Consider the following 17830-nt stretch of genomic DNA (forward strand, 5'->3'; position numbering starts at 1 on the left):
GAAGTCGGAAGAAGACCCCCGAACAGCGGCTCCTTCGCTAGTAAAAGAGCTAGCAGAAGATAATAGGAGAGTCCGGCAAGAAGACCCCCCAAGACGGAAGACCACTAGAGCTGTGGGTTGTCGGGAAGAGGCCCTTGTCCTCATCAACATGGGGACAAGGTGCTTTGGGGTGGAAGGGGCCGCAGGGCCACCCTTCCCCAAAGCACCCCCCCATGTTGAGGGCACGCGGACAGCACACACAATATCCTACAACTGACTGCAAGCTCTATTACAAAAGAGCAATATAGCATACATTTTTCAAATAGTATGATAAAGAGAAAGATTAAATAAAATAGTTTATTACTTACAAAATCGTCAATAACATCTTTGATTCCTCGTACGATTAGCAGAACAAGCAAAGGAAACATTATGGCAAACCATGGTAAAGTTGAAATAGCAGGAATAGTCTAAGGAAAAAAACAGAAAAAATATCAGGTAATGCATTCCTCAGAAGATACATAGAAGAAAAGTCATAATAATCCTTGACAGGTACATCAGGGTTAATTTCCACTGGCTCCAAAACAGTAGAGTAGCAAAAAAAAAACAGACAGCAGAGGGCGCAGTCTAAGTGCAGTAAACATATATGTATTGAATAAAAAGATAATTGGCAACTTACATGCATCAGAAGAATATGCTCCTCTCAACAGCATCTCGATCTGTTGGTCTGCTGCTGGGACTACAGTACCACAGGAATCCAGTCTACAATGTTCGACTAGCAGTGCCGACCTAGAGGCAACCAGGAAGCAGGAAACCAGGAAGCAGGAAAGCTCCAGTCCTCTGACTGTATGGGAAGTCAGTGATGTCAGATGCCAGGAGGCAAGGGAACGCTACATGTTTAAAGGTAATCCTGCTTCTTTCTCAAGCGTACCCACCATGCAAGAGACTAAAATTTGCCTTGTGCATGCAGAAAAGGGCTGCTAGGGAAAGCAGAACAATAGATGCCGACTTACTTACCTAATAATGTAACAATATACAAATAAATAATAATGATAAAAAAAATATAAAGAAGTGTAGCATTACTGACACCAAAATGCAGATAAACTGCAGATATTGTGGCTTTCCCTTTATAATAGCCAAGCCAATGACCATATACCTTGGGGATTCCTGTTTTTTTTGTTAACCCTACATCAAGGGCATTAACAACATATGAAAATTATAAAATGTGATTAAAAAAGTGAATAAAAAGATAAAGGATCAAAAGATTTAAAAAAATCAGACATTAACTCATTCCCACCCAGCCTATAGTAAAATATCAATAATAACAAAAAACAAAAAGTCATGCTTGACAAATGAACAAAATATTATACAGTGGAATAAAGATCTGATACCAACTGATGAAATAATACATTATGTGGTAACAAATGAAAAAAAAAGTAATAAAAAAAATATTAAATAAAGTTCTAAAAAATATTGAGAAAGTTCTCAAGGTGAGTAGAAGAGGGAATCCAATGAAATAAATTGATCCAAGGAGTTCCACCACCAAGAAGCATGCCGATCCTCCTGTGACAATCACTCTGTAAATAGGTGCTCTTACCGGATAGTGTGGACCTCCTATGGCTAGCGAGGTCACATGCACATGTAGATATAACCCTTTACGGAGTAGGAAGATTCACCACGTCTCTGAGGCAAGATGAGGATCAGGAAAAATTCATCCAGGGTGTCCAGCTCGCGTTTAGGAGCTTCCACCAAATACCACAGAGCGTGTATATAAAAAAAGGGGGCTCCAATAGTGTGATAAAGTTCTAAACACTTGGTAAACACTATGGGGGTTATTTACGAAAGGCAAATCCACTTTGCACTGCAACTGCACTTGGAAGTGCAGTCGCTCTAAATCTAAGGGGTAGATCTGAAATTAGTGGAAACTCTGCTGATTTTATCATCCAATCATGTGCAAGCAAAAAAAATGTTTTTTGATTTTCCTTGCATATCCCCCTCAGATCTACAGCGACTTTACCTCCAAGTGCACTTGTAGTGCAAAGGGAATTTTCCTTTAGTAAATAACCCCCAATTGGTAAAAGTCAAAAGATGAATACTGGCAAACATATGAAAACACAGTTTAAAGTGAGTACACCCCTCACATTTTTCGAAATATTTTATTATATTTTTTCACGTGACAACACTGAAGAAATTACACTTTGCTATAATGTAAATTAGTGAGTGTACAGCTTTTATAACAGTGTGACTTTGCTGCCCCCTCAAAATAACTCAACACACAGCCATTAATGTCCAAATCACTGCCAACAAAAGTGAGTGAAAGTGTCCAAATTGGGCCCAAGTGTTATTTTCCAGCACTGCCTTAACTATCTTGAGCATTGAGTTCGCCAGAGCTTCACAGGTTGCCACTGGAGTCCTCTTGCAGTTCTCCATGAGGACATCACGGAGCTGGTGGATGTTATAGACCTTGTGCTCCTCCGCCTTCCATTTGAGGATGCCCCACAGATGCTCAATAGGGTTTAGGTCTGTAGACATGCTTCGACAGTCATATCACCTTTACCCCCGGCTTCTTTAGCAAGCCAGTGGTCCTCTTGGAGGTGTGTTTGGGGTCGTTATATTGGAATTCTGCCCTGCAGCCCAGTCTACGAAGAGAGGGGATCATGCTTTGCTTCGGTATGTCACAGTACACGTTGGCATTCACTGTTCCCTCAATGAACTGTAGCTCCCCAGTGCTGGCAGCACTCATGCAGCCCCAGACCATAACACTCCCACCACCATGCTTGAATGTAGGCAAGACACGCTTGTCTTTGTACTCCTCACCTGGATGGCGCCACACATGCTTGACACCATCTGAACCAAATAAGTTTATCTTGGTCTCATCAGACCACAGGACATGGTTCCATTTAGTCTGCTTGTCTTCAGCAAACTGTTTGTGGGCTTTCTTGGGCATCATCTTTAGAAGAGGCTTCCTTCTGTGACAACAGCCATGCGAACCAGTTTGATACAGGGTGCCATGTATGGTCTGAGCACTAACATGCTGACCCCCCACCCCTTCAACCTCTGCAGCAATGCCGGTGTTCTGGCAGATAGTGTCCTGCCATCATATAGTGTCCGCCCCGTACTGCGCATGTGCAGTACGGAGCAGACGAAGCTTCGGAAAATCTCCGAAGATGAATGGCGCCTGCGCCGTGAGTGGAGGTGGAAGCCCCACCATCCAAGCGGACATAGGGTTGTGAAACTTAGAGGGCCCCTCACGGGTGAGCTTCCCTCACCACGCTTCAGGCTCGGCCTCGCTGCGCTCGGCTCTTTTTATTCTAATTCTATGTGCACTTGGATGGTGAGGATAGAACCTGGATTCATGGCGCAGGCGCCGTTCATCCTCGGCTATTTTCGTAATCTGTGTGTGCTGTGTACTGCGCATGCGCAATACACAGCGGACACTAACCGACGGGGGACCATATTTGATAGGACACCGGCAGCACTCATAGATCTATTTCCCAAAGACAACCTCTGGAAATGACGCTGAGCACATGCACTCAACTTCTTTGGTCGACCATGGTGAGGCCTGTTCTGAGTGGAACCTGTCCTGTTAAACAGCTGTATGATCTTGGCCATTGTGCTGCAACTCAGTTTCAGAGGCTTGGTAATCTTATAGCCTAGGCCATCTTTATGTAGAGAAACAATTATTTTTTCAGATCCTCAGATAGTTCTTTGCTCTGAGGTTTCTTGTTGAACTTCCAGTGACCAGTATGAGAGAGTGAGAGAGATAACACCAACACCTCTGCAGCAATGCCGGCAGCAGTCATACATCTATTTCCCAAAGACAGCCTCTGGAAATGACGCTGAGCACATGCACTCGAATTCTTTGGTCGACCATGGTGAGGCCTGTTCTGAGGGGAACCTGTCCTGTTAAACAGCTGTATGATTTTGGCCATTGTGCTGCAGCTCAGTTTCAGGGGCTTGGTAATCTTATAGCCTGGGCCATCTTTATGTAGAGCAACAATTCTTCTTTTCAGATCCTCAGAGAGTTCTTTGCCCTGAGGTTTCTTGTTGAACTTTCAGTGAACAGTATGAGAGAGTGAGAGAGATAACACTAAATTTAACACACCTGCTCCCCATTCACATCTGAGACCTTGTAAAACTAACAAGTCGCTTGACACTGGGGAGGAAAAATTACTAATTGGGCCCAAGTTTGACATTTTCACTTAGGGGTGTACTCACTTTTGCTGCCAGCGATTTAGACATTAATGGCTGTGTGTGGAGTTCTTTTGAGGGGACAGAAAATTTACACTGTTATACAAGCTGTACACTCACTACTTTACATTGTAGCAAAGTGTCATTTCTTCTGTGTTGTCACATGAAAAGATATAATAAAATATTTATAAAATACTGTAAAATACAACAAGCTGGTTTTGCCAGCAAATTTTTTTTTTTAAATCACCCCTACGTCCGGGGTCACATGGGGCGGAATGACGTCAGGGCATAGCTCTGTATATAGTATAGCTAGTAGCTAGTATATAGTAAAATGACAGCCGAGCGGGAGCACTGCTCTCCTTTGTGAACATCATATGACGTCATTCGAGGATTGTGCCTTGGACACAGCAAATCCCATGGCAATTGTACACAATGAATGGCTTCCATCATATATTAGAGCATGTTACATTGGTACAGTTTAACCATGTTGTTTAAATAGATATCCAGTTATTTATTAATAATGACTTTTAATAATCTTTATATGTTTTTAATTTCCTTGATTTAGGGCTAACTCAACATAGGAATCTATTATATGGTCCTTGTTCTACTGGGCTTTGTAGTCCTACTATTATAGGGAAAATCCACAATATTGTCAGTTTATCAGCATTTTGGTGTTGGCTATTTTACAAATCTTACAGCAGCATGTATAAATATTTCAGTCTCTTACACGGTGGGCACACTTGAGAAAGAGGTCTCCTGGCGTCTGACATCATTGACCCCATTCCCATGCAGTCAAAGGAGCTTCTCTGCTTGCTGGTTGGTCTGGGTCAGTGCTACTAGATGCACATTGTGGACTGGATTCCTTAATTCTGTCATACTGTGATTCCAGTAAAAGACCACCAGATTGAGATAATGTTGAAAGGCGCTTATTCTTCTGGTGCATCTGAGTTGCCAATTGTCTTTTTATACAATAAATATATGTTTACTACACTCAGATCATGCCCTCTATTTTCAGTTTGTTAGGGAAAAACAGAATGCTTCGAAAAACTTTTTTTAGGGTGATTTTATTGACTAAAGTTTTCAATTTGATCCAAACAGGCATAAGCAGATCTACAGATACATAAGTATACAGTGTAAATTGTACTGTGTGGACAAACAGTATATTTTATGGTAAAGTGTTATGCACAGTATGTCTAATAGTACACTTTAAATTATTAACTGAACCTGCACAACATGCGCAAGAAACATTATATGCACTCATTAGTTTCCTAATAAATAATTTCTCAAGCATGGTTTAAGCAATCAGTCTTTTTATCAGCATCTTAACACAGTATAACACTAAAAGATCTGTAATACATGTCTGTATGATAAATTGTTGAGTCCAATACAATTAAATCGCAAAGGATTATAAAAGAGTTCCTACTCTGTAGTAGTGGTCAACAAAGACGACGTCCATCCAGACCAAATTGTGTCCATTTTTTTTGGACAGCCTCTAGAGAAATATGTCATTTTCTTTTGTATAAAAAAAGAGAACCAATAATTGGATCTATTATTAAACCAAGGTAATTTGTTTTGTTAAAGGGTTACTAAACCCAGGACCCTGCAGTCACTATATCTGGTCTCCCACAGTACAGTACACAGGACATGGAAATGCAATTATGTTAGTAAATATAAATGGCTAAATACCTTTTCTAATATAGCAGTCTTATGACTTCAGTCAATGTCCAGCCGAGAACTGTTTTAAGCTTGTAGGAGGAGTTTTCATTCTCCTCTGACTGTCCTATGAGGCTGCATGACTCCTGGCTCTCTGTCGGGACAGTGCTGAGTGGACCTGTGCTTATCACACGCACCCTCCCAAAAAAAAAACCTCTCTAGCAATATACATCAAACTGAGCATGTGCAGAGTGCCCCCAAGGCCCTGTACTATCAGGAGATGGATTTGGGACTGTGGAAGAGGGGGAGGGTCAGAGAAGACAGGATCAAACAGCCGTTTTACACAATGTGCAGGATTAACCCTCTAGGTTCCACAGTGAGTATAACTAGCATGCTTTACTGCACAGACTGAGTTTACTGTTGTGGGTTTAGCAACACTTTAACTATTTAGGGATTGCTGGTGGTACATGTAATCTGTTTTAAAATCCATATTTTATAATATATTTGTATAGTCACATGACACAGGGAGGTGTCGTGGACGGGGTTCTGCACGAGTCAGTCCCTTACAGTAGGATATCACAATGGAGACAATTTCCTGTCAATGGTGACTGCTGCCAATTCAATAGTGCCTGCCACCAGATGTTGCTGGGGGGCATCTCGAAAATGTACGGTTACAGTTTCTCGCACTCTGAACCAACAAGTGAGCGGGCTGCGTGCCTGACACAAGGCGGAGGAAGATGGCGGAGGGTGTTCAGAGCACACCTGCTATGCAGTGGTCCTCTGACATGCAGGACCGGGTACTGATAGACACCGGAATCTGACTGGAGCTCACCGGTGGTCTGGCTTTAGGAGTAATCGGAGGCATGGAGCGATTGTGTGTCCAGGGTGTTGCAGGCCTACAGTTGGAGTTAGCACTTGGGCCCGGTGTGGACACTGGGGAGATCAGTTGACTCATCTGGGACCGGTACAGAAGGAGGTCCAGTATTATTCTGCCAGCCTAATAACTGGACTTTGTCTGCCGCAGATCCAGGTGACCCGGAAGGCCAGAGAGGGCCATACACCACCTACCCCTGCGGTGAAGGAGCTCGCACCTGACTTGTCTGACCCAGAGCTATAGGAGGTTAAGGTAGGAAAGAATGTCGGGAAAGCCTGTGGCCTGGCCAGGTACCCCGGGGCTGCTAGTGTTACTGAGCAGTCTCCGGAAGAAACCCCTGAGGAGCCTACCGAGAGTAAGTCCTTTGTCGTGCCTGTCTGGAAGGTGCCTAAGCTACAGGAGGGGGATCCCTCAGGTGAGCCAGACAGGGGGAGCAAGGGTCGGGCTGTGAACTGGGGGTCACCGCAAGTACAGGAAAAGTATGGGTCCATGGAAAACCTTTTTGAGTGATCAACCCCTGAAGATGCCTTATCCAGCGAAGAAGAGTCGTGGGTTCTAGGGAAATCCCCATCCCCTGGAACCACAGCAAAGGCACTGAAAGAACCATCATGCCCAGCACAAACCCCAGTACCACCCTACAGACTTCCTACCAGTTCGCCCACTGCTCTTCCAAATAGAGCATCAACGTATCGGCAATGGGTCATCAGAGCTCCTGATTCCTGCATTCTGCCTGGCCGAGGAAGGCCTAAAGAATTGCCTAGACTTTCCAGATTCAAAAGGGAAGTACAGCAGAGAGTTGCTCAGGAGTGGGGCCTGGACTACCCTTATATTCCAGACCATGTCATAGAGGTTGTTGAAAATTCGAAGGAGCAATGGGAAAATGACTTGGTCTGGGACTACTTATATGTCCCAAAACCCAAGCGGGTACCAGAGAATGAGGTCTGGGTTTACTTTAAGGACATACACCATGAATGGAAGCTCAGGTGGGTTATATACAAAGATAGAGTGCTGGTGGTGAAAGCAGGACAGAACACCCGCAGCTATTCCACTTCGTTGAGAGGTGAGGGGAACAGTCAGAGGAGGTTGCCGGACCCGAGGTATTACCTGTAGTTAGGACTACTGTCTGTGTAGTCACAGGAAAATTGTTGTACCTATCTGGACTGCTGGAGTGCAGCCGGGTTAGGGTCGATATTCCCCAATGACTGTTCATTGCAGGGGACAGCTGATCTTTGCCACTCAGGGTGCCTGACAAGGGCAATGTCATGGACACTAGGGTGGGCTGCCCCTGCTCAAACCCCTTTGCCACTTGCTTAAAAAAGAAAAAAAAAGAAGGACTCCTTGTTTAGGAGCCAAAAAGAAATTGTATTGGCCTACGGGTATACGTGTCTAATTTCTGGCATGTCTGCTCAGGTTGCACTCTGCAGGAGGTCTCTCAGACTCCTTTTGAGGGAGTGAAAATCCTGGCAGAGAACCACATGCCACTTCACTGTGTTTGTTCTGTCACCAGACAAGGGATCATAACCCCCTCTGTTTGATGAAGTGTTAATTTCCAGTTAGTTTGTTTAGCTAGTTTGTGTGTTGTTTATGTCTTCTTTTAGGAAGCCCTGAGAAGTAATGGCTGTACATCTCCGCTGTTGGAACAGATGAAGTCCTTTGGTAAACAGAGTATTCCTCCTGAGGGAGCAGTGCTCTGGTTCCACTTGTATGTGATCTGCAGTTAGGATGTATAAAGTGTACAAATGGTAATGTACCTGTGTCCTCTTTGCTTTTACACAAATGTTACCACATCCAAGTTGTTTCCCTTTTCCCTTTCCCCCATCCAAATCTATTGATATGGGATGCCTTTCCTCCTTAACAAAGGAGGTATTTTTGAAAATCTATTTTCATTTCCCACAACTGAGGACAGTTGTGATTTTAGTGGGGGTTCAATGTAGCACCCTCTACCTAAAGGTAGGTTCTAGAATATAATTTTTCTAGCTCAGGGCCCAAGTGCAGGTACATTTAGCCAGGCCTGTGCTTTAGGCTAGGCCTGTTTTTTTTTTTATTTGGGACTGGGAGCGTTCAGTGTAGTGGTGGGTGTGGTCCCCTGTGCTCTGATTCAGAGATGCCTCCCCTGCTTTCTGAAAGATGGTTCTGGAACAAGGGTTGGACCTGAAGTCTGAGTAGCAGGCAGCTCATGTGAGGAGCTCTGACCAATTATCTTTCTGTATTGGCAGGGGACAGGCCTCTCATATAAGCTGGGGTCACATGCTGCCAGGAAGAAGTCTGGAGTAAAGGAAAGACAGAATGGAGTAGTGAGGTGCTATTCCGGGCGTTTTATATTGTAGGCCTAGAAAATTGAGTACTGTCCGTGATACTTTTTTTATTTGCACTAACATACAATTTTTCAGGACAAGCTTTCGGGGTATGTCCCCTTCTTCAAGGTCCAAGCAGTACTAATTTACAAATTTTTAAGCAGAATGTAGAAAAAAAAAGGAAGGGGACATACCCCGAAAGCTTGTCCTGAAAAATTGTATGTTAGTGCAAATAAAAAAAGTATCACGGACAGTACTCAATTTTCTCTGTCACAATTGCACTAATACGGCTACAATCACATTAAGTATATTGTAGGCCTGTAATTCTTAGAAATAATTCACTTAAATCCATCCAAACAAGAGTCTAATAGACATCCCGGGTATGATAAAATTTGAAATATGAAATCATAAATTATAATATATATATATATATATATATATATATATATATATATATATATATATATATATATATATACAGTGGTGTGAAAAAGTGTTTGCCCCCTTCCTCATTTCCTGTTCCTTTGCATGTTTGTCACACTTAAGTGTTTCGGAACATCAAACCAATTTAAACAATAGTCAAGGACAACACAAGTAAACACAAAATGCAATTTGTAAATGAAGGTGTTTATTATTAAAGGTGAAAAAAAATCCAAACCATCATGGCCCTGTGTGAAAAAGTGATTGCCCCCCTTGTTAAAACATACTATAACTGTGGTTGTCCACACCTGAGTTCAATTTCTCTAGCCACACCCAGGCCTGATTATTGCCACACCTGTTCACAATCAAGGCATCACTTAAATAGGAGCTGCTTGACACAGTAAGGTCCACCAGAAGATCCTTAAAAGCTACACATCATGCCGAGACCCAAAGAAATTCAGAAACAATTGAGAAAGAAAGTAATTGAGATCTATCAGTCTGGAAAGGGTTATAAAGCCATTTCCAAAGCTTTGGGAATCCAGCGAACCACAGTGAGAGCCATTATCCACAAATGGCGAAGACATGGAACAGTGGTGAACCTTCCCAGGAGTGGCCGGCCGCCCAAAATTACCCCAAGAGCGCAGCGACGACTCATCCAAGAGGTCACAAAAGACCCCACAACAACGTCCAAGGAACTGCAGGCCTCACTTGCCTCAGTTAAGGTCAGCGTTCATGCCTCCACCATCAGGAAAAGACTGGGCAAAAATGGCCTGCATGGCAGAGTTCCAAGGAGAAAACCACTGCTGAGCAAAAAGAACATCAAAGCTCGTCTCAATTTCTCCACAACACATCTTGATGATCCCCAAGACTTTTGGGACAACATTCTGTGGACCGATGAGACAAAAGTGGAACACTTTGGAAGGTGTGTGTCCAAGTATATCTGGCGTAGAAGGAACACTGCATTTCATAAAAAGAACATTATACCAACAGTAAAATATGGTGGTGGTAGTGTGATGGTCTGGGGCTGTTTTGCTGCTTCAGGACCTGGAAGACTTGCCGTGATAAAAGGAACTATGAATTCTGCTGTCTACCAAGAGATCCTGAAGGAGAATGTCCGACCATCTGTTCGTGTACTCAAGCTGAAACGAACTTGGGTTCTGCAGCAGGACAATGATCCTAAACACACCAGCAAGTCCACCACCGAATGGCTGAAGAAAAACTAAATGAAGACTTTGGAGTGGCCTAGCCAAAGTCCTGACCTGAATCCTATTTAGATGTTGTGGTATGACCTTAAAAAGGCCGTTCATGCTCGAAAACCCTCTAATGTAACTGAATTAGGACAATTCTGCAAAGATGAGTGGGCCAAAATTCCTCCAGGACGCTGTAAAAGCCTCATTGCACTTTATCGCAAACGCTTGGTTGCAGTTGTTGCTGCTAAGGGTGGCCCAACCAGTTATTAGGTTTAGGGGGCAATCACTTTTTCACACAGGGCCATGATGGTTTGGATTTTTTTTCACCTTTAATAATAAACACCTTCATTTACAAATTGCATTTTGTGTTTACTTGTGTTGTCCTTGACTATTGTTTAAATTGGTTTAATGTTCCGAAACACTTAAGTGTGACAAACATGCAAAGGAACAGGAAATGAGGAAGGGGGCAAACACTTTTTCACACCACTGTATATATATATATATTAATAAATAACTATAAATAATGATAACAAATAATAATATAATGATAATAAAAATGATTCAATAATGTAATCAAATCAAAAACACTGAAATATGCTGAGTTGCAGAATTGTCGCTGTCATTACTTTTAGTGTTTGATGACAGATTTCCCCACAAATTACTATCGCTCAATTCTGCAAGTGATTCTAATTTATTATCGCTGTTTTCTAGCTGGTCCAAAACCACTTTTGATGTAAACTGAAATTTTTTGGTTGCTATGGACAATCTACAGTTTCCAGGCATAAAGAACAGTATTTATAATATAAAACTGCATGCAGGACACTGGACAGACCACTAGGGACAAAGAGGATGTGTAATTATTTGATACAGTACCGTACTCTGTAAGATTACAGTATACTGTATCTATACCGTGTTTTTAACTTTTTGAATTTGGCGCCGAACTCCGTCCCCGTGCGTTGTAACGCTCGCAGGTAACGGAGCTCGGCACTGTGACAGATCGAGCAAGACATGGCGGCTCGCTGATCACAGCGGGGAGACATCGCTGGATCCAGGGGACAAGGTAAGTAACCCCCTACATGGATTCTGGGATGGGATTGCGAGTCTGGCTCGGGAATACCGCTTATGGTAACGAAATCTTACCCCGAGCCAGACTCAGGAATGCCGCCAGGGAGGCTACAAGGGTATCAAGCTGCTGTGACGGGGGAACACAGGACTTGAATGCTGGACAAGATCAGAACAGAAGAAGTAGCAGCAAAGCAGAAGAGAGTAGAGCAGCTTTCTGTGACCTGGGACACAGAACAGTCAAGTAACCAAAGGTCAGTGTAACAGAGCAAGAGAAGTTATCAAGAACAGTGTAGAATGCTGTAGCCGGGGAACACAGCATTGACAGCAAAGCACTGGCTGGGAGCAGTAGTCTGCCCATTACCATGTGTTAGGTCATCGGGGGGAGATACCGTGTTATCTCTGGTCTGGTTAGCACATTGGTAATGTCTTCCAAAGACTGTGTGGCTATCTACCTCATTGATCCATCGGAGAGAGGCTGTGTTATGCCTCTGGATCTTTGATGCTCAGAAACCATCATAGTCTGCAAGGTGGAATTATTCAGAGTGATTCTTTTTCGTCAAAATTGGAAGTGAAGAAATAGTGTTTCAGGAATAGGGATGAGCTTCGTGTTCGAGTCGAACATACGTTCGACTCGAACATCGGCTGTTCGGCGAATTCCGAATGTTATGGACCGTTCGCGCCAAATTCGTGTGGCGCTCATGGCCCACAATGCACTGCGCCATCGCAGAGCATTGCTTGCTCATGATTGGCCAAGCCTACACTGTGACCCCGCATGCTTGGCCAATCACAGCGCCGGCAGCGAGGAGAGCCATGATTGGCCACAGGCATCCTCATAGCTCAGGCTGTGTAGTACACGCCCCACACTATATAAGGCCGCCAGCGCGGTGGCCTTGTGTACTGTGTGGGCATCTGTAGGAGTTAGTGGGTGTTCTATGTACCTTCAACACAGTATACACCGATCGTTATCGGCCGATTTTGCGTTCTTGCTCTTCTGTAGTGGTTGTTTTCTGCGTGCCCTGACCGCAGTATACACCACTATATCCACCTATATAGCTAGCTATATTTCTCTTTTTTAATAGAACTTGCAGTCAGTTGTAGGAGATTGTGCGTGCTGTCTGCGTGCTCTGAACCCAGTATACACCGCTATATCCACCTATATAGCTAGCTATCTTGCTCTTTTTTATTAGAGCTTGCAGTCAGTTGTAGGAGATTGTGCGTGCTGTCTGCGTGCCCTGAACCCAGTATACACCGCTATATCCACCTATATAGCTAGCTATCTTGCTAGTTTTAAACAGAGCTTGCAGTCAGTTGTAGGAGATTGTGCGTGCTGTCTGCGTGCTCTGAACCCAGTATACACGGCTATATCCACCTATATAGCTAACTATCTTGCTCTTTTTAAATTGAGCTTGCAGTCAGTTGTAGGAGATTGTGCGTGCTGTCTGCGTGCTTTGCACCCAGTATACACCGCTATATCCACCTATATAGCTAACTATCTTGCTCTTTTTAAATAGAGCTTGCAGTCAGTTGTAGGAGATTGTGCGTGCTGTCTGCGTGCCCTGAACCCAGTATACACCGTTATATCCACCTACATAGCTCTTCTCTAATTGAGCCATCTGCCATCTGCAGGAGTTAGTGGATGTTGTGTGTGCCTCCAGCACAATATACACTACCCAATTGCTGGTTTTCCCATCTCCCTTCAGGCCATTACCATGTCTGGAAGGCCAGCAAGGAGAGGCAGACAGGTGCGAGCCGATAAAAGAGGGCAAGCAGGCTCTGTGTCTAGAGACAACAGTGCTGGTCATGGACGCGGTGCATCGTCATCATCAGCACATGGCCATGGGACACGCTTGTCCTTCTTTTTGGCAGCTGGACATGTTGAGCCGCAACATGCCAACGACTTGGTAGAGTGGATGACCAAGCCCTCTTCATCCTCCTCATCCTCTCTCACCCAGGCTCACTAGCAAAGCAGCTGTCAACGCATCGTCTTCCCTCCTCTCAATGTCATTATCAGTGACTCCTTCCCTAGACCCACCACGTCCTCCTGAGGAGTCTCCTGAACTCTTTGAGCACAGTGTTGGGTACATGCTCCAGAAGGATGCCCAGTGTTTTGTAGGCTCTGATGATGATATTCAGCTAGAGGAAGGCAGTAGCATGAGCGCAGAGAGAGGGGATGCTCAAGAAGGACAGCAATCTGGCAGTCATGTTCCACAAGCTGCAGCATACTGCCAAGTTTGCTCCAGCGATGAAGAGGGAGGGGATGATGAGGGCACTGACTCCACGTGGGTGTCTGGTAGGAGAGAGGAGAAGGAGGAGGAGGCACATGTCCAGGCAGGATGCCCTCCGGGGGCCAGCTTAGGGGCAGCACACCGACTGAATCACACCCACCACAGAGCTCCGCCTGTGCAGGGCGCTGCCTCTGCGTGTTATTCTAAAAGTTCTTTGGTGTGGGCCTTTTTTGAGACGAGTGCATCAGATCGCACCCCTGCTATTTGCAACATATGTCTCAAGCATATCTCGCGTGGCCAAAACATCAGCCGCTTGGGCACCACATGATTGACCAGATATATGTCAACCTGCCATGCAGCTAGTTGGCAAGCGTACCTCAAAGACCCACACCAAAGAACAAAGCGGACCTCTCCTTGCTCCTCATCAGCTGGGATCTCCAACCCCACTAGACCTTCAGTCCTCTCTGAAACCTGCTCTGAGAGGAATGAAGGTGTAGAATTAGGTGTGTCACAGCCAAGTGCTTCCGGGCACTCTGCTAGCAGTACACCCACGTCCGATTATAGCAGGCAAATGTCCCTGCCCCAGCTGCTGGACCGGCGAAAGAAGTTCACTCCCAGCCATCCACATGCCCAGCGGTTGAATGCTAGCTTGGCTAAATTGCTAGCACTTCAACTGCTGCCTTTTCAGTTGGTAGACTCGGCCCCCTTCCGTGAGTTTGTACAATGTGCGGTTCCTCAGTGGCAGGTCCCCAAACGCCACTTTTTCTCACGGAAGGCGATTCCGGCTCTCTACCGGCATGTGGAAGGCAATGTCCTTGCCTCGCTGGACAGGGCGGTCAGTGGTAAGGTGCATATTACCGCTGACTCATGGTCCAGCAGGCATGGACAGGGACGTTACCTGTCTTTCACGGCCCATTGGGTCACTCTTCTGGCAGCTGGGAAGGATGCAGGACAAGGTGCAGTAATGTTGGAGGTTGTTCCGCCACCACGCCTCAAAATGCTACTATTGGTTGTGACACACCTCTCTCCTCCACCCCCTCCTCTTCTTCCTCCATGGCCTCTTCCAGTGCTCTGTCCTCAGAACCAGCGGTGCTCCGTAGGCGTCCCAGGGGCTACGCAAGTACGCAGGCAAAACGATGCCATGCCGTGCTTGCGCTGGTTTGTTTGGGGGACAGGGACCACACTGGGGCGGATGTTTTGTCAGCTCTGCAGGGGCAGGCCGAGAGGTGGTTGGCGCCACGCCAGCTTAAGCCAGGAATGGTGGTTTGCGATAATGGCACCAACCTCCTCTCCGCCCTCCGACAGGGACAACTGACCCATGTGCCCTGTGTGGCTCACGTCCTTAACCTGGTGGTGCAGAGGTTCTTGGGCAGGTACCCGGGCTTACAGGATGTGCTGAAGCAGGCCAGGAAAGTGTGTGTGCATTTCCGCCGATCATTTAATGCCTGTGCTCGGCTGGCTGAGCTCCAAAAGGAGTTGAACCTGCCCAAGAACCGCCTTATATGTGACATGCCCACCAGGTGAAAATCAACGTTGGCCATGCTGCAGCGCCTGCACACGCAGCAGAGGGCCATCAATGAGTACCTGTGCGACTACGGCACCAGGACAGGGTCAGGGGAGCTCAGTTTTTTCTCACCACGCCAGTGGGGCATGATCAGGGATGCATGCACTGTCCTGTTACCGTTTGAGGAGGCCACAAGGATGGTGAGCAGTGACAGTGCATGCATCAGTGACACTGTACCTCTTGTCTACCTCTTGGAGCATACGCTGCGTGGAATAATGGACAGGGCACTTGAGGCAGAACAGAGGCAGGAAGAGGAGGACTTCCTTGCCTCTCAAGGCCCTCTTTATCCAGACAGTGTTCCTGCTGTGTCACCCATCACACAGGAAGAGGATGAGGAGGAGGAGGAGGAGGAGGAGGAGGATGATTGTGTCAGCATGGAGGTGGAGGCTGGCACTCAGCATCAGCAGCAGCAGCAGCAGCAGTCTTGTAGGGATGATTTACAGTCCCAAGAAACCCGTGGACTTGTACGTGGCTGGGAGGAGGTAGCTGCGGATCATTTTGTCCTTAGTGACCCAGAGGACTCCGGACCGAATGCCTCAGCTAACCTACACTGCATGGCCTCCCTGATCCTGCAAAGCCTGCGGAAGGATCCTCGTATTCTTCGGATCAAGGAGAGGGACCATTACTGGTTGGCCACTCTCCTTGATCCACGGTACAAGGGTAAGGTTGCCGACCTTATCTTGCCGTCGCAGAGGGAGCAGAGGATGAGACATCTCCGGGAGGCCTTGCAGAAAGGTCTGTGCAACGCGTTCCCAGAGACTGGGAGGTTACAAACTCCTGGTCCTGGACAACGTGTTGCTGAGGCATCGGTCAGAAGGAGCGGTGGAGAAGGTGGCCGTCTGACCGATGCTTTCAGACAATTTTTTAGTCCGCAGCCCCAAGGTATGATTGGTTCCAGCAACCATCGCCAGCGTCTGATTTACATGGTGCAGGAATACCTAGGGGCAAGGTCAGACTTGGACACCTTTCCCACCGAAAATCCTCTGGCTTACTGGGTCTTGAGGATGGATCACTGGCCAGAGCTTGTACAGTATGCAATTGAGCTACTGGCCTGTCCTGCATCCAGTGTTCTTTCGGAACGCACCTTCAGTGCTGCTGGTGGCTTTGTTACCGATCACAGGGTGCGCCTGTCCACCGAATCAGTTGATCGACTGACCTTCATCAAGATGAATCAGTCTTGGATCACCCACAGCTACCAAGCACCTGAAGCTGATGTAACCGAATAATTTTTTTTGAAATATCACACCCCTTCAAGACTGCCTATGCTGATGCTGAGTGACTGTCCTGTTATGTTGATTGTCTATCCTCTTCCTCCTCCGCTGATATGTTGGAAGAACATTTTTAGTTCTGGGTGATGCCTTCAGCCCAATTTTTCTGCCCCTGTTTAACAGGGGCGTTTAATTAAAATTTTTGATGCAATGCTTTGCAGCAGGGCTCATTCCTGCACTACAACTAGAGTATATGGGAGAGGTTGCAGTGTCGTGGCACCAGCACCAGTGCCTAAGGCCCAATTTTTCTGCCCCTGCTTAACGGGCGTTTAATTACAATTTTTGATGCAATGCTTTGCAGCAGGGTTCATTCCTGCACTACAACTAGAGTATATGGGAGAGGTTGCAGTGTTGTGGCCCCAGCACCAGTGCCAGCAGCCCAATTTTTCAGCCCCTGTTTAACAGGGGCATGTAATTACAATTCTTGATATAATATTTCACAGGAGGGCCCGTTCCTGTGCCCACCCAGAGTAACTGTGAGGACTTATAGTGTTGTGGCACCAGCACCACAACCACCAAAGATCAATTTTTCTACCACTGTTCAACAATGGCATGTAATTACAATTCTTTATATAATCATTCACAGCAGGGCGCTCCAGCGCCCACCAAGAGTCACTTTGAGGGCTTACAATGTTGTGGCAAAACCAACACCTTGTTCCGCCATTTCTGCAGAGCATATAGGGCAGGCCCCTACTTTCAAACCTCCAACTTACAAACATCTCCGACTTGCAAACGGAGACAACAGCAAGTGAGATGAAAAAAGACGGACGGCTATACAAATTATACAGGGGTGATAACCCTTCCCTATGTTTTCCAAAAAGCTTTATAATAGATTTTTTGACTGGAGCTACACTTTAAAAATGTACCAGTTGAAAATTACAAACAGATTCTACTTAACACAACAAACCTACACAGTCCCTGTCTTGTTTGCACCGCCTGTATACTGCTGTTCTGAGTATATAGGGCCTGGGGGCCAGACGTATTTACCTTTTTTTAATATGGGTACGGGGTTCCCCTTAATATCCGTACAAGACCCAAAGGGGCTGGTAATGGGCAGGGAGGGCTACCCATGCCATTTTTCTCAATGATTTTCAACTATATTGCAGGAAC

The 17830-nt window shown here is 45.8% G+C and overlaps 1 protein-coding gene across 5 annotated transcripts in view; it reads right to left on the reverse strand.

Annotated features, from left to right (window-relative positions):
• ATP8B3 (ATPase phospholipid transporting 8B3) overlaps window positions 1–17830 on the reverse strand; it is a 345697-nt gene that overhangs the window by 215452 nt on the left and 112415 nt on the right. For all 5 annotated transcript variants that reach the window (XM_077475865.1, XM_077475864.1, XM_077475862.1 and 2 more), the window contains one exon: window positions 348–446. In XM_077475865.1, coding sequence (XP_077331991.1) covers window positions 348–446 — 99 coding nt within the window. The remainder of the gene's footprint in view (window positions 1–347; window positions 447–17830) is intronic.

The sequence above is a fragment of the Lithobates pipiens genome, unplaced genomic scaffold, assembly GCF_037356315.1.
Source record: "Lithobates pipiens isolate NorthernLeopardFrog02 unplaced genomic scaffold, aLitPip1_a1.2 Scaffold_13, whole genome shotgun sequence".
NCBI classification, from domain to species: domain Eukaryota; kingdom Metazoa; phylum Chordata; class Amphibia; order Anura; family Ranidae; genus Lithobates; species Lithobates pipiens.